General features: G+C 36.0%; 1 protein-coding gene across 1 annotated transcript in view; it reads right to left on the reverse strand.

Annotated features, from left to right (window-relative positions):
- ascc3 (activating signal cointegrator 1 complex subunit 3) overlaps positions 1-23,988 on the reverse strand; it is a 240,812-nt gene that overhangs the window by 214,153 nt on the left and 2,671 nt on the right. The window contains exons 3-4 of the mRNA XM_051130609.1: positions 18,988-19,138; positions 7,043-7,626 (exon numbers count right to left, since the gene is read on the reverse strand). Of these exons, the coding sequence (XP_050986566.1) occupies positions 7,043-7,626; positions 18,988-19,138 (735 nt within the window). The remainder of the gene's footprint in view (positions 1-7,042; positions 7,627-18,987; positions 19,139-23,988) is intronic.

The following is a 23,988-nucleotide window of genomic DNA, read 5'->3' on the forward strand; positions in this document are numbered from 1 at the left end:
GGACTAAAAGATTATACTGGTTAGTTGTATTTTTATTAACAATTCATCCAAAAAAAAAAAAAAAAAAAAAATGGTTGAAAATGTCTTCAACCTCAGGCCGTCCAGGATGTAAATGAGTTTGTTTCTTCATGGGAACAGATTTGGAGACATTTAGCATCACTTGCTCACCAATGAATCCTCTGCAGTCCATCTATTAACGTCTTGTGAAGTGAAAAGCTTGTTTGAAAGAAACAAATCAAATCAACATTATTATTATTATTATTATTATTATTATTATTATTATTATTATTTATTTTATTTTTTTTACTTTAAAATGCTTCTGAGCTAAATTCAAGTCTTCAAGTTTGATGGACTGGAGTATTGTGGTTTACTTGTGGATTATTGTGATGTTTCATCAGCTGTTTGGACTCTCATTCTGACGGCACCCATACACTGCAGAGGATCCACTGGTGAGCAAGTGATGGAATGCTAAATTTCTCTGTCCCCATGAAGAAACAAACTCATCTACAACTTAGATGGCCTGAGAATGAGTACATTTACAGCTAATTTTTATTTTTGAGTGAACTAACTCCTTTAAAATTATTATTATTATTGATTTTTAAGAAGTAACTACAGTACACTGTGAAAGTAGAAAAGCAGTTTAATTACAGTGCAAAATATGAATGGGGCTCATAAGGAAGCATTGTTCCATTTTTAAATGTCATGGTGAAAAATGTGTGCCTGGTGTAAATGAACCTTAATACTGCTGCCTCCTTCATTCAACTGGCTTGCGGTAAAAACCATTGTACTCCACATAATCTAAAATCACTCTGTTCCCAAAATGATTTTAACAGCCAAATAACAATAAAACGGTATGGATATGACAGTTTCAGTGATATGACTGTAAAATCTTTTCAGCAGATCTTTTGTACAGATAGCACTCCTGCAGAGATGCTAAACAAAAGCTGTAAATGTGCTTTAAAAAAAAAAAAAAGAGGAAAATAGGCGACAAATGTGCACTTCCATGCTGAAAGTACAAAGCGATTTCATTCCAGTAGATACATATTCCTGTACACTCCAGAGACTATTACAGAATCTTTCCAAGTTTGTTTGTCTTTTTAGTGCTTGTGTGGTGTACCGTTTTAAATGCCCCAGCACAGTCATTTTATTAAATGCAGTTATATAGTTATTTTGCTCACTGTATTTTTTTTTTTCTACCGTCACAGAAAGTGATGTTTGTTCATGAATGGGCTTTTTTTCTGACTTGATGTGCCTTGCTCTTTGTCAATCATCAATTTTAATCATCTTCAGTGTTGTTAGGAGTTTATATTATACTCTCATTGCCATCCTATAGACCACAGAATGGACCAATAAACACAGCCATATATGCAGCCCTGGATAATCACACATGCATATAGACCAGCAACCTCTATTTAACTTGAAATTGCAATCTATGTCTCACAAAAACTCAAGAAATGTCAAGGTCATACTACACACTAAATGTGTTTTGCTTAAAGAAAATAAAGCCTATTTTTGCACTCATTAAGGCTTTTGCTAGTGGCATGAAGTTTCTTTGCCCTCACTGTCAAGTGAACAAATCTTATTACTGTAATTTGATTAAATAAAGCATATTTGTCAGGTAAAGCTATACACATCAATTATTTAAATCACACTTTCAATTTTTATGCAAAACCGTATTACATATATCATTGTGGCAGGACAGAATGCTTTTAATTTTTGTAATGACAGTGATTACAATGCTTAACTGCCATTAAAAGAGTTACATATTTATGTTTATATTTATTAACATCATTTTTTTCCAAGGTGTATTGCTGTACATGATTGATTACAGTGTTGAGTTTTGACAGCATGTCATAAGATTTTAATTGACTACATCAACAGTAGATTTAGTCGACTAAAATGTAATGGGTTTAGTTAGTTGCAGTGTAAAGCATTTATTAAGCATTTCCAAACTCATTATATATTCCTGGATAAAACATCTAATTATCTGTTAATATGAATGATTTCAAGGTTTGAACATGCAACACAGACACAAACTTAACCAAATGCATGAATGCAATATACTTATACACATCCAATATTCTCCTGACTGCTTGTATGCAGTTAAAGTAGAAGTCCACTTCCAGAACAAAAATTTACAGATAGTTACAGACAAGTTCATGTCTTTTTTTTCTTCAGCCATAAAGAAATTATGTTTTTTGAGTTAAACATTTCAGGATTTTTCTCCATATAATGGACTGATAATGGCCCCGATTTTCCAAAATGCAGTTTTCAATGCGGCTTCAAACGATCCCCAAGGAAGAAGGGTCTTATCTAGCAAAACGATCAGTTATTTTCATTTAAAAAAAAAAAAAAAAACAATTTAAAAGCTTTTTAATCTCAAATGCTCGTCTCGTTTTGCTCTCTGTGTATCCTGCCTCAAGACAGTTAGGGTATGTTGAAAAAATCCAATCGCATTTTCTCCCTCAACTTCAAAAATCATTTCAAAATCATCCTACATCACTGCAGAAGTACCGACCCAGTCTATGCAAAGTGAGCATGCAAAGAAGATCAAACACCCTCAACAAAAAAGGTAAAACAGTTGAGGGAGAACATGAGATGGGAATTTTGACATAACCTAACTGTCATGAACCGGAAAAAAACTGTTCAGGCAGAGCAAGACAAGACGAGAGTTTGAGATTAAAAAAAAGTATATAAATGGTATTATTTTTATGAAAATAACCGATCGTTCCGCTAGATAAGACCCTTCTTCCTCGGCTGGGATCGTTTACAACCGCATCTGGGATCGTTTGAAGCCGCATTTAAACTGCATTTTGCAAGTTCAAAATCGGGGCACCACATCAATTGAAATGTTTAACTCAAAAAACATAATTTCTTTATGGCCGAAGAAAGAAAGACATGAAAATCTTGGATGAAAAGGGGTGAGTACATTATCTGTCAATTTTTGTTCTGGAAGTGGACTCCTTTAAGACGTAACTGTATTAACATACACTACCAGTGAAAAGTTTTTGAACAGTAAGGTTTGTAATATCTTTTAAAGAATTCTCTTCTGCTTACCAAGCCTGCATTTATTTAATCCAAAATACAACAAAAGCAGTTGTATTGTGAAATATTTTTACTATTTAAAATAACTGTTTTCTATTTGAATATATTTTAAAATGTACTTTATAAATATTCCGCATCATTACTCCTTTCTTCAGTGTCACACGATCCTTCAGAAATCATTTTAATGCTGATCTGCTGTTCAAGAAACATTTTTATTATTATTATTATTAGCAATATTTAAAACAGTTTTTTTCCCAGGTTTCTTGCATAGATGAATAGAAAGATCCAAAGATCAGCATTTATCTGAAATAAATATCTGAAAGCTTTTGTAACATTATACACTACAAAAAATCCTGAAAAAAAAAAAAATTCTACTCAGCTGCTCAAATAAAAATAATATTTTTTTAAGCAGCAAATCAGAATATTAGAATGATTTCTGAAGGATCATGTAACTGGAGTAATGATGCTTAAAAAAATCAGCTTTCGCAATCAGCAAATCGGCTGCAACAGTCTGCCCTCTTTGTTTCAATGCCGGAGCAGGGATGTAAATTAGACAAGAATATCTCCGATTGAGCGATTGAGCTGTTGTGTTGCTGGATGTAATAATGAACGTAGTGGTCGTCATTTACTCCCGACATCTGAGCCGCTGAAGATGCAGTAGATTACGTTTGTGAAGGTAAGGGAATGCACGTCCCGATCTACATATATCCGTCTATCTTTGCGCAAATCATTCATGATCCGGTATAAGGGGTATAAGGTTTTTTTATGATTCTTTGTGATCGCCTTTCCTAATAATGTGCTAGTTAGCAAGTTCAGCAGCTAAATGCAGCTGAAGAAAACAGACTCGTCTCTTCGAAGAGAAAAGAGAGGGGCGGGGCGAGCAGAGCTCATTTGCTCAATTTACTGTGTGCATTCTGAAAACTGGACCAAAGTGAGTTCTCTTTCGAATTATTGCACTTTTTTTTTTCTTTCTAAATTTACCCTCACAATCTCGTTTTCAACTCTTTGGTTGATTATTCTATGGTGGACAATGCCAATGTATTTACAACATGCATAACAGATTAGACATCTATTCTTTTAAAATATTTACCCACAGATCTAGGATCTACATAAATTCTGTTCAGTATGTTGGACTGACACTGGAGAGCCTCAGAGAAATTCCTAATTCATAATCACTCAGGTTAAATACATACTCTGGGTATGATATTATCAGGGTACTGTTGTACATAATGCTGTCAAGCAAGCATCAGTCTTAAGTAATTAGAATACTACAGATTTATACGTCCACATTTAAAATGTGAACATCACAAACCATCCTAAAAATCGACCTGTAAAATAACCAGATATCCAATGTACATTTTTCAGGTGTTATATTTTGTAAGCGTTCCATCATTCGGCTATTTTCTCCTGCAAAAGGCATTTCTAAATTGCCTTTAAATAAGCTTTATCTGTCTAATCTCTACCACTTCTCACTGCTCTAAATATATTTGCTGCAGCAGCAAATGTCATGATTTATAAAGTACAAATGTAAGCTGCTCTTCAAACTGTCACTGTCAGATTTAATGGTAGTGAATGGACAGCCTTTTAACTTTGCTGTTGTTGACTCTGGAGTGACACGTGCAGAGAATAGTGGAGAGACAGGCACACAAAGGCCATCCCACATCTAAAGGTGTCAGTGGGATAGCTGGCTTCCAAATGTCAACTACGTGAGAAACATTAGAACAGGATGTAACTCAGGTACTACAGTGCTCATTGTTGGCACAGGGGACCACCCCTATCATTGAAGATTACACACCAAAAACAGTATGTATTACCTGCATTCTCAGCCTACGTTCACTTAAAAAGGGACAATAAAAGCATTAACCACCCAGAAAAAGGGATTCTAGTACTTTCATGTCTTTTTGATATGCTTCATGATGACACCATGTACTATATTTACACAATGCCACACTTTCCACCACAAAATAATCAGAATTGTCACGCAATCCACCAAAAGTTTCTATAGCAGTTTCTATAGGTTTCTTCATTTTTATTAATGCTTTCATGCTACAAATCATATTGTGTGGACAAAAACTAGCACAAGCGCTTGTTTTACACTACTTAGGTTAATACGGAAGAACAAGCACATGTCACGCAACCTGTCCATGCTGGCTTAGTTCGGTCAATTACCATCTAATGAATACAATTTCAATCTTTTTCTATAAATATTAGAGCTGTTAAAGTTTAACACCATAATTGTTGAATACTGGGAGAAAGTTTTTTAGTTTGACATTATAACTAGTTAATTATTTTCTGTGTGATTTCTAAAAATGTATCAAACCATTTGGAGCAGATTGGAACTAACTGGAGTCGCAGCCAAGTGTTCATGTTCACACAAACACAAAAAAAAATCCTTAGCAGGGTGCCACTTTATTAAAAACAAAGAACAAGTCATTAGAATGTGTTTAATATCTTTGAAAAAAAAAAAAAAAGATTATGTTTACCATGTTCTTATGTTTATGATAATATACACTGATGGTCAAAAGTTTGGAATCATTAAAATTAGTCATGTTTTTGAAAGTATCTTATTTATACTTATTTTATATCTTATTTATTTGATCAAAAATACAGTAAAATCAGTATTATACAGTAAAATAAATATTTTGACAATTTAAGATAAGTGTTTTCTATTTAAATATATTTTAAAATGTAATTTTATGTGATCAAAGCTGAATTTTCAGCATCATTTATGCCAGCCTTATCACATGATCCTTCAGAAATCATTCTAATATGCTGTTTGCTGCTCAAGAAAAATTCCTTATTATTATCAATCTTTTGTAACAGGCAAAGAGCACACTTTAGTTTTTTTTTGAAAACGTGTGTGTGTGTCTACCTTGAGGATTTGTGCACGCATATCATACCAGAAAACTGTTTACTAGAAAGGCCTTCAGATTCCTGTGGGACTCAATGAATGTGGTATGACTGAGTGATCTTCCGTTTGCTAAACAGATCTACAAGTGGGCTTTATTCACAGTGGGCTGCACTCTAGGGTCACAAATAAGCAGTTGTGCATGTTATAATTAATTAATGTGTCTGCGGTCTTACAAATATGAACTTTAATGCTGAGGCACGAGGTTACAACGTAACGTGATCCATGTTTCTTTGTGAACTGTTTTTTATCAGTTCTCTGATCTTTGGGGGAATTTATAATTTATGCTGCTGTACAGTTACTGCACTGAACCAAATGAAGATAAGGTAAACCAAGCTTCAAACTATAACTTTGTAATTTTCACCATTGCAAAGCATCTGTCAGTCGAACTAAAATGAAAGTGAAAAATAGATAAGTGTACTTATCAAATTGAAAAGCTGCAATTTTATAAGTATACTCTCACGTTGCACGTTTCAAAGTGAATCTGGAATCTGGTTCACAAATAATGCAGCAAAATGAATCACAAATAACTACATAGAGTAAATAGAGTAACTAGTAACTACAAATACAGCTGAAGTGAGTTAAGCAAGTGAGTTAAGTTAAGTTAAATAAGGCTGAATGTCATTTAACTGAATATCTAAGATATAACAGCGAAAATTAAAAGTTAGTTAGTTGTATCACCAAGGTACGATGGCCTTTCAGTGCCACGTAAAAAAAAAAAAAATAAATAAAAAAAATCTAAGATTATGAGATTAAAGTCATAATATTTCGAGAATGAAGTCGAAATTTTTGGAGAATAAAGTTGAAATATTATGAAAATAAAGTCAAAATACTATGATAATAAAGTCAAAATATTTAGAGAATAAAGTCAAAATGTTATGAGAAAAAAGGTGAAATATTACGAGAATAAAGTCGAAATATTTTGAGAATAAAGTAGAAATATTTCATGAATAAAGTCGAAATATTACCAAAATAAAGTCAAAATATTTTCAGAATAAAGTCTAAATATAAAGTCGAAAGATAAAACTGGTCGTCTCTATTACAATACAGATATATAGGCTATATAGAATAGTTACAAACATTTCTCACCTCGTTTTGTAGTTCATCATCACTCCTTGTGGAGGCAAGCATCTCAAAAAGAGAGGTGAAGAGCTCTTCAGCACTGGACGATACCATATTTCCCTCGTTCAGGTATTTCTCCACCTCTTGTCTCAGGATGGAGCTGTCTGCATTTCTCCGCTCCAGTTCTTCCGCTGAGTAAGCATCATCTCTGTCACCCCCAGCCCTCCGCTCGCCAACATGATTATTGAGGAAGCTGTGAAAGTCCATGTCCTGCTCCGTATCAGTCCCCTCTGACCAGGGCAGAGTATCTTGAGCATCCAGCACATATGTGTCAAATGAGAAAGCAATGTTCCGTCCAAAGATAGAACTACGGTTCACCGTCTTGAGAGAACTCTGTGTTTGGATGAAAGCATCCACCTGAGATTCTCCAATCTGGGCCACTAAACGACCCACAGCTGCACAAGACATCTCAGCGGCGGAGGCCGGAAAAGGTCCAAACATCTGTTTTATGGCCCTGGTTTCCTCATGACCGATCTGGTCTTTGTTGTGGAACGTTTTAAACAAGAAGACTCCGGCACTTTCAATGGTGTCCTGCCCATAATCAGTACCAACTGCAAAAAATGTAAAAGAAACATTCAACGTTACATGCACAAAAACACAAAGGTAACCTGGACTAAATACTGTATGAAACACATTACAAGGAAAAAATGGCTCATTTTAAGCATAATGCTATGGTCTTTTGGGTGGTTCCTAGAGTATTGCTAGGTGGTGATTTATTGGTCACTGCAGCCATATTACAGACATGTTTTAATGCTAAACTCCATAATAACCATACTGATTTCTGCTAGAATCTCATTTAGGAGCAAAAATAGCAAGTACCTGTAAAATGGCACCTGCTCCCATGATATGGATTATTATGCTTGCTTTAACAAGCACCACTATTACATTCCAAGTTTTCTGAAAGCACACGGAAGCTTAGTGCGGAACAGACAGTGATTTACGTATTTTAAGGCAAAATGTATAAATATATATTTAAAATCACCATTCAAGCTCAACAAAGGAGAGCAAGTCATCTTGTTTTGTAACAAGGTAAGGGTGAGAATTTTCATTTTTGGTCATCTATTCCTTCAATGCATGTTATGGCCCATATAAAGCTATCACTTGCTTGTTAATATCAGGAGTTCGAGGAAGTGTAGAAAAGAGACAAGAAGAGGTTGTGCAAAATGGCTCGAAGGAGACTTTGTATGAGTCAGAGACACGATACTGTATCTGAGTCATGGCATATGAGAACATTAGAACTCAGTGCTGGACAGTTTTTGTGTGGATGTTTCAATCTCTACAAACTCTACAATGTTTGCAGACTCTACAGGGTGCTCTTTATGTAACAAGAAGCAGACCGCAAAGAACTTCATAAAGAAGAACTTGATTTGGCAGCGGATGTTGCAGCAACACTGCAAATGAAAATTCACAGCAAGAAGATCATCCTAATTAAACCAGGAGGCATGAGTTTGCATGTTCTTGCCATGTTTACATGGGTTTTCATCCGGATACTCCAGTTTCCCCCACAATCAAAGGGTATGCAGCAGAGGACACACTAAATTCTCTGTAGGCGTGAATGTGCATGTAAATGTGTGTCCTGTGATAGACTGGTCACTAGGGGTGTGACGAGACACTTATCCCACGAGACGAGACGAGACACGAGACTGGGTTCACGAGAACGAGACGAGATTTTTAAACTTCTCTTAAAAAATCCTCAATGATGAAATATATAGGGAAAATAGTCTTTTATTCAACTGAAAAAGACAAAATGCTAAAAATGTAGGTGCATTTTGAACTCTGTGAAGTTAAACTTCCAATTTAATGAATTATATGCAGTAATAAACAACATTTAAACAAGAGCTTCACGATTCTGGATAAATTGAGAATCCCAGTTATTTTTAATAAATTGGAGACCATGATTCTCTCACGATTCTGGAGAAAAAAAGATTAGAAAACTAAACAAAATAACGTAATTTACTAGTGGTTCTGACAAACTGTTCATTGCTTAAGTCTTTTAAAAAAATATATTCATTTAAACAAAATAATAAAAAAAAACCATTTAATAAAGGAGTCAGTGTCTCACTTCATTAAGACTTGTTTGACTATTGAAATCTCCTGAATGAATGATTCAATGACATACTTTTTTTAAACGGGCAGTTGTCACCACCTCCTGGCGGAAGAGGATAAGCGTTACAATACATACAAGATAGTTTCGTTTTGATCGCTACTGTAGACAATAAGTGTTTATACCCAAACTATTAACTTTTATCCCAGTGCTTCTGTTATTTAAATGTCTGTAACACAGAAGTAATGATTATAATGTGCTTGAAAAGACTGTTTGTGTTGCTCTTTCTGCGTTCCCATTTACCCCGACCCTCTGATTAACATTAACATGGGCATGTTAACATTAACATTAACTCGTGCTACGAGATCTCGTCACATCCCTACTGGTCAGCTGTCCAAGGTGTTTCCCCAGCCAGTGGCCCAAGATGCTAGGACACCAGCATCCCTGCAACCCTACAGAGGACATGCAGTTTGGAAAATGGATAGAGGATTAATAAAAGAGGTCTGATCCCTCTAAGAGATCCATCTAAGTCTCCTATGCCCAAACTGTCCCTCTCTGCTGCAGGATCTGCATCATGGTGGTAAGCACCATTTGAGTACCTCTGATCTTCCAGTTAAGCTACAAGGATATTTTCCAATGGTCATGCTGGGTTGCACTGAAGTAGGGGTGGACAGTCTTCCCAAAATATCATATCAAGATCTTATAACACAAAACCACAATCCACTATCTGAATCGTAATCTTCCCAACTTTGAGACGTAATGTCAAGAATATGCAGACTGGAACAAGCCTATAACTTACCTATCTGAACAACCTAAAAACAAGGTATTGCAAAAAAAAAGATGTCAAAATGTTCATTAAAAGCTAAGTTTTAATAGCTTTTCAGGGCTCCATACTGCGACCATTTTTTTGCCGGTCGCGACTAATTTTCGTGAGCTGTCGCACTGGCACGACCATCGCGTTGTTCAATCTATAAGCGCTGCCATTTCTGTTGCATATGAGAAACATCAAACGGCAAACGAAAGCTAAACCACGCTACGTTTGAGCTGCGCTTTATTGGGGAGCCAAAGTTGATTTCGCGACACTGTTACTGCTCCGAGATCCACAGTGAGAAGTGTTTGAATTCGCAGCCCAATGACTAAGGTTGCTGCGAGATCTAGTGAAAATCTTTCAAATTCTGCCCAGAATTCTCTGTTATAAACAGCGCTGATCAGAAAACCAGAAGTAGCAATGCTAACTATAACAATCGTGTTGTAGTAGAAATAGTCTAATGCAGGGGTGGCGAACTCCTGTCCTGGAGAGCCGCAGCCCTGCAGAGTTCAGCTCCAACCCTAATTAAAACTCACCTGCCTGTAGCTTTCTAATAACCCTTCAGACCTTGATTAGCTTGTTCAGGTGCGTTTGATTAGGGTTGAAGCAAAACTATGCAGGGCTGCGGCTCTCCAGGACCGACGTTCACCACCCCTGGTCTAATGCATTACTCTATTCATTTCAGGGTTTGTACAACTGTTTGACAGAGAAATTTACATTTAATAGGAGTGGAATATATAAATGTTCTGTGTAAAAATCAGATTTTGCAATAAAAGTAAATTTTGTATGCACCCCAACTCAAGCTTAGTGATTTACTGTCAAATGTGTATAACAAGAAATGAACATATAATATTATTAGCAACTGTACGTATTAATGCAAAACAATATTAATTTTATGATTAAATCATTTCTATTTTTAATACTCCCACACACCAGCCCCTGCACTACCAAATCTGCTCCTGACCGCACCATCTGTAGAACTTAGTGGTGCTGGCACCACTGCTTTCAAATGTTAGTCTGGAGCCCTGCTTTTTAAAATGAAAATGATCCTTGTTTCATACTAGTGTTTCCACTGCTTCAGAATAGATTTCCGTCCACTCTACATGACTGAAAACACGTTACATGACTGTAGCATCTGCTATATAAGACAATTTAGCAAAATTTATAAACACAGAGTATGAGTAACATATGAACAGCGAATGAGCTTCCTCTTAGTCAGAAGAACAATTGTGAAAGGGAAAACAAAGGCAGACAGCTCTAGAAGCAGCGAATGCTAATCAAAACATATAAATCAGTGGAAAACGAAAAGAAACAATGATTCTGTCTAAGCTATGTGTTTTAAAATGAAAACACACAAGTATAAATTAAGAGTTCAGGTGCAAAACCAGCTAAAAGCCATCTCGGCCAAAAATGAGATAATGATACTGAGTGAATTCTCTCGACACATATTATATGTCCATCAAATACTTTTTCTTCAAACTCGCTAAAATCCCAGTCTCAGCCCAATCAGAAGTACCAGTACTTACTAGAAACCTATACATCTGAGCCTGATAAAAATGCATTTTTTAAAGAAAGACGTCAGATGGATTTAGCTGGTTTTGCATCTGAACTCTTCAAATGTAGCCTAGGGACATTACTCCTGGGGCCAGTTGCACCAGCTGGACATACACCCAGTTGTAAGACTAGGCTGGACGTAAAATGCCCTTTAAGTCGTGCGTAGAATTTATACCTGTTGCACCATCTTGGCGTAGTGCTACATCTGAGACTAAATCTTACGCCTAGTCAAAGGTAGCCGCAAAGTGAAAAGTCACGACTTGCTCGGACATGATTCGTTTTTAATTAATTATTGCAGACGTCAACTGTAATGTTTATGGTCTTTTCAGGCAGGATAATGTGGCTTATAAACAATTATTATGCGGGAGGGGTCAAGCAACACAAGCAAGCAATGCGCAAACTTTGCGCAAGAGCTATAAAAGCGAAAGTAAAAAAAAAAAAAAAAAAAAAAAAAAAAAAAAAAAAAACATACGGCTAACACTGCATTAACGGCACAAATTCTCTCAGAGACAACAAGAGACGAATCTGCTTTACCATGCTAATAACGGTATACAACTGTCTTAAATTATTCCCTTAATATTTCTATTCAACATCTTGCTGGGACAGTATAAACGCTTGGAAATACTTAACGTCTTTAATTCCTCTCATCATTTGCAGCATTCCTGCCATCCCATAATCGCAGTAAGTTTTGTGCTTACTTTTTAATCAGAAATAAGAAATAATAAATATCAGTTTTCAAATTCTGTCAGTTCTATCACAAAGTACAATTTATAAATGTGGTTTTTCAGCAACAGAAAGATGTCATTAGGCTAAAATGCACAACTGTCATTTAAATTAGAGCCCGACCGATTTATCGGCCGATATTAGGCATTTTCCAAACTATCGGTATCGGCATTTATAATGGCCGATAAATGAATATTTCAAAAATAAAATAAAAACGGACGAAACACCCTTCAACCATGTCATGAGTGTTGGCGTTGTATAGTTTGTCCACCAGAGGGCACTCTACACCGTCCCTGTTGGCAACACTCGTGTATAACGCGCCACACATCCTGCAACCTGCTGATCCAGCCAGAGTCCGGCAGAGAGAACCAGTTATCCGCGAGTGAGATCATCGGTGAAGTGTGTTCATGGTGACTCGGTCACGAGACATACATTGCTTGAATAACAATTAAAAGAACATCCCCATCAGTTCTCTTCACTCAAATAAGCATGACAAAATTCGTGACTATCATGTCCAGTAGGGGTGGAGCCGAACCCGAATACGGTATTCGGAAAGGCACAAATAGCGTGTTTTTTACAAATACTTATTTCGAACAAATACTTAAAAAATATTTGTATTCGGGAACAAGAAAAACTTTATATCAGAAAGCTGCGTTTCCTCATGAGACCGCAGTGCATGTCCGCGTGAGCGAGTGAGCGAGTGACATTCTGGAGTCGGAGGAGTTGGGGGCAGGGCTCGAAATTGCGACCGTTTTGGTCGCATATGCTATCAAAATTTAATCTGCGCGACCTCAAAATATATTTGGAAGCATTTGTGCGAGTGCGAGAAATCGTTGTGGTGCGACTTGTTTTCATTTCTTTACAAAACTTTCGCTAGCCAAACTACTGCCCAGACCGCTGTGAGCTGATACAGTGACAGTTTCGCCGTTCTCTCCAACATTACATAACTAATTAAACTTGATCTGTACATTCTTAACTTTAATGCAGATTTTAGATATTAGCCGTCGATCACTCCCTGTCACTGACACTGCGCTCCGCTGAAACTCGGAACCGGGTGTTTTAACAAATAATGCTACCTGTCAGATTGTGCTACCAACACTGTGTTTTTCATACTGTAATGTTATGTTTAGGGTTGGGGTAGGTGTACACGTTAATAAAGCCTCACACAATATTAATATCATGCTGGAAGCAAAATCTGATAGGTAGCATTTTTCGCTGTCGAATTATGCTACCATCTGTTTTAATGGGAGGTAGCAAAATCTGACAGGGTAGCACCGTTTTTTTCTCTCTTAACCAACCTCTGTTCCGGATTTGCACAAACTACATTGCAATTAGGGGTGTGTGATATGACGATTTTTGATTGTGGACACAATCTGCTTTTGAAGAAATATACTATATTTCGTGCTACAGCGCACATTCTGTCAGACGCAATTCTGGCGCCTCAGTCTCAATATACTGTACAACGCGGCATACATTCACATCACATGATAACTCAGCTTCAGAGTTTCACTCACGCAGGGGCGTAATTTCCACTGGGGACACACTTTTCAAAATCCCGTTTGTGTCCCACCACTTTTAAACTGCTTTGTTAAATTAATGTCTTGTATTGTAGAATGGACGCTCAGCACCGCCGAGAGTTTCGCGCCATCGTTAAAACGAAACCGAAAGTAAAACGCGCGCGCGCATTCAAAAGCAATTTTAATACCCCACGTTTAAAGAGCGACTCCCCAGTTAACCTTAGCATAGCTTCCCGTCACTCATTAACTTAGTTGAAACTCCTCACATGGATTTGGTGCTGTTAAATAAGCCGAGAGTGAAGCGGAATTAGCTAGTAATTACGTTACGTTGTTACAGTGTAGTTGACTGACTGTCCTTTTAACTTTTGACAATGAGACTGAAGTATTTCTTTAATAGCGTGACAGTTATAGCAATGAGACGTATCATCTCTCCTTGGCCTGTTATATTGAAAATGTATGTTTTACAATTTGCAGTATGACGTTATCCATTGCTAAATTATGGCTCATCATAGACTAGCTAACCACAAAGCTAGCTAATGCCACTATCAGTTTCATATCTTAAGTTTGTATTTTTATACATTTTATTTATCAGAACTTTAATATATTTTGATGTTCCTCTGTTCTGTTGTGACAATAAAAGAAACAAGTTACTTTTTAAAATGCATTATCATATTATGTTAGTTAAAACTCATAAATAACTACAAATAACTAATGTTAGGGAAATCTGTTAATGTTTTGTTGCACGTTTCCTAAATTAAAAAAAAAAAAATAACAAAAAATATCGACCGATATATCGGAATATTGGATTTTAAAACCAATAAATATTTGTATCCGTATCGGCCTTCAAAATCCTTTATCGGTCGGGCTCTAATTTAAATTCACATTTACCTCAGAAAAGACATTCATTGTACACAAACTCGATAGTCAGCTTTTAAAAAAAAAAAAAAAAATAAAAATAAAAATTTTACAAAAACCACCTAAAAAGAAGCACTGTGTTACATTCATTATATTTTACTTAACCTGTCACCTTTATTTTAGTGTTAGTCTAAAGAAATATGTCATTGGAATGTGCAGAGAGAACTTGTTATAACTTGTTATATTACTTGTTATAATGTCTTGAGCACATTCAGTATTATATGAGTTGTAGCAATTGCACCGTGGAGATCGTCTCAGCTATCACTGCGGGAGAATGTGTTGCCGTGGACGCGCATTGTCTACGCCGGGTGTAGTTGCACCTGATCATAGTTTTAGCTGGTGCAACAGGTGTAAATATTTATCGTAAAGTTGGACGTTGCAAAGCACAGCGTAGGGCTTACACCCAGCTTTTTTACGTCTAGCTGGTGCAACCGGCCATTGGTGATTAATTGTAGTCCGGGGGACATTATCAGTCAGGAGCAGGCTTGTCTGTCTCCTGAAAAAGCAGACATGCAATTTTTGGAGAAAAACAGAACTACAACGCAGATAACATGCAATTTCATTTTCAACCACAGAAGGTAAGAGGAGAGGCCAAAGTTCTGTCGTTTTTCAAGAATTTCTATGGCAAGTCACACTTGAATCTTAGGAGTGAGATTCTGGGAAAAAACACGGTTTCCATTGATTAGAAGGAACATGTGGCCAAAAAGAAGCCCTCCTCCCCACAGGGCCTGTTGTTGTCTTATCTGATGACAAAAGACATTTGTTCCTACAGAAATCCAATCACACTGAAGTGAACCTTTTCCACAGTGACGTGGGAAGGGGATTTAGAATGCCATTCTGTCTGCTGTCCACTTCACAAAGCAGAGAGATCAAAAAGAAAGAGAACATGAATGTAAAATGGCCCTACAAGTCCCTAGGAGTTTGCATCACTCAAGAGCGAACAAGACAGACAACACATCGGCGTTGTTCAGGAAAAGGCTAAGTCTCCAGTTCAAGCCCAGAGTTCCTACCCCATCCCAGATATTCACGACAGGACCAGAACAGCAAGATTAAACGTAGTGCCAGAGAAAGAATCAAAATTCATTCATGGTTATTTAACCACAGCACAGCTATAAGGGCTTGTATCAAATTGAATTAGATTCATCAGGACAACTGAATGCCACTGAGGTAAGGGGTGGCTATATAATCATGAATCATTAGATGCTAAGTGAGTTGATGACATGTGGAAAATGATCCTGACCTTAAGGTGGTTCAGTAACTCTACTACCAGTGCTGGATTTGATTGGTTCTTCATGGTATTAGGCAGAAAATGAACCACAGCAAAATTGCTGCAAAAAAATCTATTTTGACAGTTAGCTGTTAACCTTTACCAGAAGACATATGGTAAAAGACTGCAGAATTGAATTTTGATATGAAGAGCTGCATGGGGGCTTTATATAGAGAGCTAATCATCTAAAGACATTTACATTTATATTTTATAAATGATATATCCATCTATTGCTTCTGTATTATTAATACTAAATACTGCATTATTTCATAAGATGGACTCCCCAATAAAACAAAAGCAATTTAATCTCACATTTTGTTTTTCACAGCACAAGCGTACGAACAAAGAATTGTGGATGCCCATAGGCCCAAAAAGGGTAACAAACCCTTTGATAAAGTCTTCGGCATGCATAAATCAATGTTCAGCCTGTGAACACAATGACTCTCAATAAAGATGTGTTTTAGAAGAATCTGGATATTATTATCTGTCCTGAAGCAATGGGTTTGTTCAAAACTGTTATAAAAAAATAAAAATAAAATAAAAAAATCAATGAAACGAAGCTTTTTGTAAGGGGAAATAGATCAAAATAACTTCAAGTCAATTGCTTCCAAAAGAGAGGCCGACAACTAACAAAACTGGTGATTGCTGGATCGGAGTGTTCAATATCACATTACATTTTAAGTGTTATTTCATTAGATGTCCTTCATCTGATAAAAGAGGATACATTTTATAGCAGAAATAACTCGAATTATTTCTAAAAACATTCTTATTTGTGAAATAGTGCTGGGCGATATGCTCAATTTTCATACCGTCCTACCGACAGCCTGCGAGATCGCCGATACACAATATTATCGTGCTAATTTATTTAATTATTCGCTTAGTTTCATTAACGGAAAGTGAACCAACACCAGCATAAGGCTAAAAGCAGCCTAATGTTTTCAATATGACTTAATTTGTGTTTAACATGATAACAATTTAGTAGAAACATTGTAAGTTACTAATACTTACATTTCCTTAGTTATTCAAAAAGCACAAAAAACAGCTACAGACAATGAGCGAAGAACATTAACATAATGACTAGCCTAGCACGAGTTTATGCACTTTAAAAAAACACTCCCAGTACCATAGGTGAATACAATAGTTGCATTACTGTATGATGAAAAAATCTATCTCTCTCCCTCTCCTTCGGCTTGCTTCCTTTTTTATCAGGGGTTGCCACAGCGGAGTGTATCGTATGATGAATAAATCTCTTACCCCTTATTTACACTGAACACGTCTGCGGCGTGAAGGGGGACCGTTCCCCCCCAAAACGAGTTACTTTCCCCTCCTTGCTGAACGTGATCGATTTCAAAAGTGAAAGTAAAACCGGAAAAAAAGGCATAAGAAAGATCACAGATTGCACGCTTCCCACCCAGAAACACCCACTCCTGCTCACCGTGACACCCCCTGTAGAAACTGAAATGCCACCCGAATCTGGTCAATGCTTTTGTTTATATACCAGCCACCTCGCAGCAAATTTCTGAAGTGCCCCAGAAGCTGCTCTCTGCCCTGCATCGCTAAAGTTAGGCGCCTAGTCTATTTTTGACAGCTAATAATAATAATCGTCTCGCTATCGTCAAAGGCATCAGCAACAGGCGATATCTCTGACTATCGTCGATACACGATACTATCGTCTATCGGCACAACCCTATTGTGAAATTAATATTCTAATATAACTGCAAGTAGTGCATCACAGAGGATGTGATAAAAAAATATATGTGATGCGATCTAGGCTTTTTTTAAGTTTTGATACCATATGAAAGCTGGGTTCAAGCCCTTCCAAAACTTCCTTATGTTGTCCATAGCTTAAAAGTAACAAAAGTTATGGCTATCTTAAGTAATCATGATAGCTATGATTTTCAGAAATGGAATTTTGAGAACAACAGGTTTACAGTGAGACGGCTTTCACTTTCAATTCACGGGTTTAACAAGAGCTGTCTTTTGAGTCAGGAGCACTATACTGCAACATTACACAAACATACTAACGTCTGTTTTCTGTTGCTTATCATGGACATAATCCCCAACTTTTGATCACCCCTTGTATGTTTAGATAGCATAAATAATTCAGCCTATCTTGTAGTTTACATTTAGAAAGGGAGTGCAGCGCAACAGTCCGCACACTGTGCATTTAACAGACTGTCATCAGATTCCTCCTCTTTAGTAACTTTATCATCCGATCCTTCATCTCTGGATGTGAAATAGTCCATTAAAACATTGTTTAGGGCACTGACATCATCAGGATTGAGCAGACTGAGATGAGTAAATTCATTAGAAGTGAGCAGCTACAGTACTTCAGACTGCAATGTTGCGCTCCGCCATCTCATGATATTAAAAAAAATAAATAAATAAATAAATACAAACTTTGTGTACCGTAGTTTACACAGGACTGGCGGGGAATGTGCATTGATACAACTTTATTAAATATGTTACGTAGTTTATTGTGATAGGTTAACTGTTTTTATGGTGTTAAGAGAAAGTACCTCCGCAGCGTGTTCTTAACATTAGAGAAAGACAGCCATTTCTGCTTGCTGCAATAAATCTCTATTTTTCTGCACTAAACAAGTGAATTTTGCCAAGATATTTTCAGAGATGATAGACAAGACGTTACAGAACAATAATTTAATGAAAACCTAATTTTGCCATAAAAAATTGACATTCAGTCTATTTTTCGTATTTCCTGAAAACGTCCCAGCGTGACATCCGACGGGTTTTTCCAGATTGCATCACATGTGTTCACAGAATAATGAGAAATTAATTATTAGTCTGGCAACAGTGAAAAAACACCTTAACATTATAAATACGGAACTGAATTTAAATAAAATAATACTCACATTTGTGACGTGTGATGTATTCGGCAAACATAACCTACAGTTACACTACATCTACACCAGAAGCATTTGGTTTGTCACAACAAAGCTAAGTAACTTCATTAAAATCAGTGAAGCTGTCTGCACTGGAAGTGCCCATTTGGGACAGTGTGTAAAGTGCACTATACTGTAAATTCCTGATTGAATTATTTTTGAATCACACCAAAGAATTACCTACCGATCTGTTTGGCTGCTTGGAGGATATTCTTCAATTCATGAGAGGCCGCCGGCTGATCTTTCTTCTCCAGATGTTGGGTAAAGAACTGAACTATCTTCTGCCATGTCAGACCATCTCGGGAAAATATTTCCTGCCGTTTCAGGCGCTTGCTCTGCAGAAAAATATGTGTAACAAAACTTAAATTCAAATAGAAAGCACATAGTTTATGAAAACATGATTTGAACATGACAATATCAGGGTTGCCAACTCTCACGCATCTGGCGTGAGACACACGCCAGGCTCACGCTTTCACTCTGCCCATGTAAATCTCACGCCAAACTGGCAACCCTGCTTACGATTTTAAACAAAGTCAGCTTTCAAATGTTGTAAGTTTTAATACTAAATTAAAACGATAAATACCGTTTTGGTGCACTTAATGTGGCGTAAATCGTAAAATGTAGCGCTTCTGTTAACGCCAGAGCCATTGTAAAACAGAGCTGCGACAAGTTCTGATCTCGCCGGTGTTGCCACCATGCGGTCACATGATTCACGGAGCTCTGCAAACAAACCAGCGCTGACAGTATATTTGAATGTGTTTAAGTAGGATAGAGACGACAGCTTCACTATACAGGTATTTGCAGCAATTTTTGGTAAACATTACATATTATTCATTGTTTTTTATTGATTTTTAATATATATATATATTTTTATATTATATATTTTTTTAATATATTACTTATATTACAATTAGTGTAGTATTTAAGGTTAAATAGAGAAAAGGGTTTTAAATTCCAATGCAAAGAAGCAAATTAGAGTCATTTTGTGGTCCGAAGTTTTTTATTGTAATGCCATGGTTTACCCACTAGGTACCTGTATGGCTCTTTTACTAAATATACATGTATCTAGAATATTGCAGGTCATACCTGATTACTTATTTTTAAGTTTTTCATTTGAATAAATATTTAGAAATGATTAAACACTATATTTTTAAATGTGAAATGTAAAAGGTTAATAACTTACATCCCTTTTTTCACGTATAAGTACACACAATGAATGCAAGCATACTGAATTTAAACCAAGTTTAAAATGGTGCTAAAAAGGCATTCAGCTGCATTTTCATACCCTTATATGTACAGTATATACATATAAATAGATACGGAACCGAGATAGCCACCCCCTCCCCCCACAACCCCCCATTCCAAAACAACAACAAAAAATTATCTCACTTCAAGCTGAACTTAAAAGTTGGCAACCCTGCAATATATTGAATATTCATGATATACGTATAATGACTGAGGCAGGTTTTTACCTAACCATTACATTTTCTAAAGGCTGCATCACTTGGTTAGTTTCGCAATGCCTTTCAAAGTGGAAGTATGCAAATGTTAACTAGACAGATGTCACAACAGACGCATTTGATGCATTTGCATTTACTCAAAAATGTTCGCAGAAGTGCCCACATGGACAGTGTACATTACAGATATACATTGGGTAATGTACAAATTATGCATTGTGTTCTGTTAAAAGAATTCTCTTATGCTCACCAAGGCTGTAACACTTGATCATAAATACAGCAAAACAGTGATATTGTGAAATATTATACAAATCTAAAAATACTGTATTTTCACTGTACTTCACTTCCTATAAATAAAAACAGGCTACACCGCTCATTCCAAATATATATACTGTTACATATATTTACTGTCAGTCAGTCACATTTAGATTTGACTCTATTTCAATATGCAAAGCTTACTTTACACAAACCAATGAAATAAAATGAACATAATCCAAATTAAAATCCAGAGCTGTTTAGTTTTATTCCCATTAAGATTTTCTGTGGTAAAGCCAGTTGCAATTTTAAGGACGTTCAGTGTAAATACATAAATATATAAATACATAAATATATAAAATAGTGCTGTGCAATGATTAATCAAAAATAAAAATAAAAAGTTTTTGTTTACATAATATATGTGCGTGTACTGTGTATTTACTATGTATATATAAATACACACACACACACACAGTATATATTTTGAAAATATTTACATGTATACAGTTTTACTGATATAAGTAATATTATATATAAATATATTTAATATAAAAACAAAATTTTTCTTAAATATATCCATGCATTTGTATTTTTATATACATAATAAATATACACAACACACACATATATTACGTAAACAAAAACTTTTATTTCGGATGTGATTTATCGCGATTAATCACTGCACAGCACTAATATATAAGCGCTTATATATAAGTTTCTACCACAGGAACTTATTTTTTAAAATCTGAATTGACATTTTTACTCATAAAACTGACCTTTTCACAATTTTTTTTTGCAATTTTAAAAAGTCATAACTGAGAGATATAAACTTTCAGTTGTGAGAAAAAGTCACAATTACCTTTTTTTATTTTTTATTCTGTGGCAAGGAAAAAAAACTGAATTGTGAGATATAAACTCAGAGTTTATAAATGAGTTCACATCTCACAATTTAAATACAAAGGTCAGAACTGTGAAATATAAACTCAGAATTGCTTCAATGCTTCCAGATAAATATCAAGATATACATTAAAAAAATGAAAATGATGAAAAACATTGAGATATAATTAGTTTAATCACCCATCCCCTGTGAGACTGCAAATCTGAAATCATATTAATTTGGGGGCTTGAAATACTGTAAAACATTAATGAAATGAGTTCCACTGCACACAGCTGAAGGGTACAGTAAAAGGGTTATTTGAATAAGCGCCTCAGTTTGTGATGTCTGCTCAATAGGTCATGTCACCGGGTCAGTAAGTAAATTAACACCATGCCATTGTATCAGCACTTCAGTGCCCTCTCAAACTCAGCATTATGAGTGAGGGCTCAGAAAAACCTGCACTCTTTGCTCTCCGTCCAAAAGCAGCAGCAGGGGCGATAAAGAAATCTGAATTTACAGACGAGTAAAGAATTTACACTGAATTGAGGTGTGGCCTTCTGCTTCCGCAAAATCCCAATAAAAGTAAAGTCGAGAGAGAGAGATTAAAGAGTAACAGAGCGGTCAAAGCTTATTTAATACACTATGAATCACACTCTCAAGGTCGAAGAAACACGATTAAATGAAGTACAGACAGAGGACATCAGATTACAAAGAGACAAAAGCTGTTTTGGCTATTAATTAGAGCGATATAAATCTGTAGGCTGATATTATCAGCATAAAACAGCACTTTGCAGATATATCTGTGGCCTTAAGTCCACTTTAATCCATATATCACAGCTAATCCATTGGTTAAATTTCCTAACTTTTGCTGATTATGTGCAAAGCCTTGGACATGACTACAGGTGATTGATAAAAACAGTCTGTGCAGATAACGCCTAAACAGCGACATTTATTACATCTTTTGAGTCTTGTCAGTGCCAAGTCACCATCTTGATGCTGTGGCGTTGTAGGTAAGTGCTAGGGTAGTATTATTTTTTAGGATCTTCTGCAAGTCTAAAAAGGGACCTGTTTACAAATGTTATCAAGATCGGTTGACCACCTCAACACAGGTGGTCAGCTAGAGACACACTGCTGTTTCTGTTTCACCTTCTTTGAACATTTTATGATTGGATTTCAAGGGAATTTGTAAATTATTTAATTGTTTCTTGAGGAGTTATCTTTTATTTTAGTGGAGTGGCTGTATTACCTGAATTTAAAGTGTCAGAAAGCTAACAAATCTCAAACCACTGTGGACCCCATTTACACCTGTAACCATGTCCTATTTTAAACTGACCTCAACATGTAAAAGCAACCTCATATACAGATCTCTAGAAATGCCTCAGGAGCTCCAATGCATTTCTATGAAAAGTCCTCACTTAGAAAAATAAAAGGACACCTCTTCTCAACAGGCCACATGATATGCAAAAAGTTTATATAATTCTTTAGGGTCTTAATGAAAAGTCTGTAATATAATTTGGTTAAAAATTCTTAATGGTTGTGTAAAACAACACCCTTTTTACCTTGTCAAAATGAGCTCTGCAAAAATCATCACATTCTGAGGGATTGTTCCTTTAAATGCAAATGAGCTCTGCTCGCCCCTCCCCTCTGTGGAGATTGTTTACTTTAGCCGCATTTAGCGCATTTAGCCACGAAACTTGCCAACTAGCATGTTATTAGGAAAGGTGATTGCAGAGATGCATGAAAAAACCCTTATACTCACTTCTGCTGTAGGTGAAGCTGGATCACGAATGATTTGCGTGAACATAGAAGCATTTATGTAGATCAGGATTTAAGTAAATATAATCCACTGCATCTTTAGCCGCTCAGATGTCGGGAGTAAATGACGACCACTATGTTCATTATTACATCCAGCAACAGAACACCTTAATCGCTCAATCTGAGATATTCTTGTCTAACTTACATCCCTGCTCCGGCATTGAAACAATGGAGGTGGGACTGTTACAGCTGATCTGAAGTAAGACGCTCATGTCAATCAACTATCGTGGGAGCGGCCTCTGTGGGTGTGACCCCACACCGACAGACATCTGAGAATGGCTCGATTTGAAAAAGGGAATATTATTTTTACAGATAAATTAAAAAACCACGGCATGGATTTTTATTATTATAGGGTAGATTTGTACATACACTGCCAACACACATTAATGTTCAAACAACATGTAAAAGTGAAGTTTGCATCCGATGACCCCTTTAAGCATTACTGACAATGCACTTACACTACCATTTGAAAGTTTTGGGTCAGAAATGTTTTTAATTGTATATTTGTGATTTTAAAAATTTGTTAAGATAAACTTTAGGTTAGCTTAAGAAAGCCTAGCATAAAAATAATTAAATAGATGTAAAAAAATTTGATAATAATAATAATAATAATAATAAGTAGTTGTAAAAGTTTGAAACAGATATAAAGTTTAAAATTTAGATGCCAATTATGTTTAACATGTTGGTAGCATGTAAGTAGAATGGTTTTAACATGATTATCATGTTGCTATCATGTTTCTACATGATTGGCATGATTACCTTTCCAAAGTTTGGTTTCAGC

This window comes from Labeo rohita, chromosome 16 (assembly GCF_022985175.1).
Source record: "Labeo rohita strain BAU-BD-2019 chromosome 16, IGBB_LRoh.1.0, whole genome shotgun sequence".
NCBI classification, from domain to species: domain Eukaryota; kingdom Metazoa; phylum Chordata; class Actinopteri; order Cypriniformes; family Cyprinidae; genus Labeo; species Labeo rohita.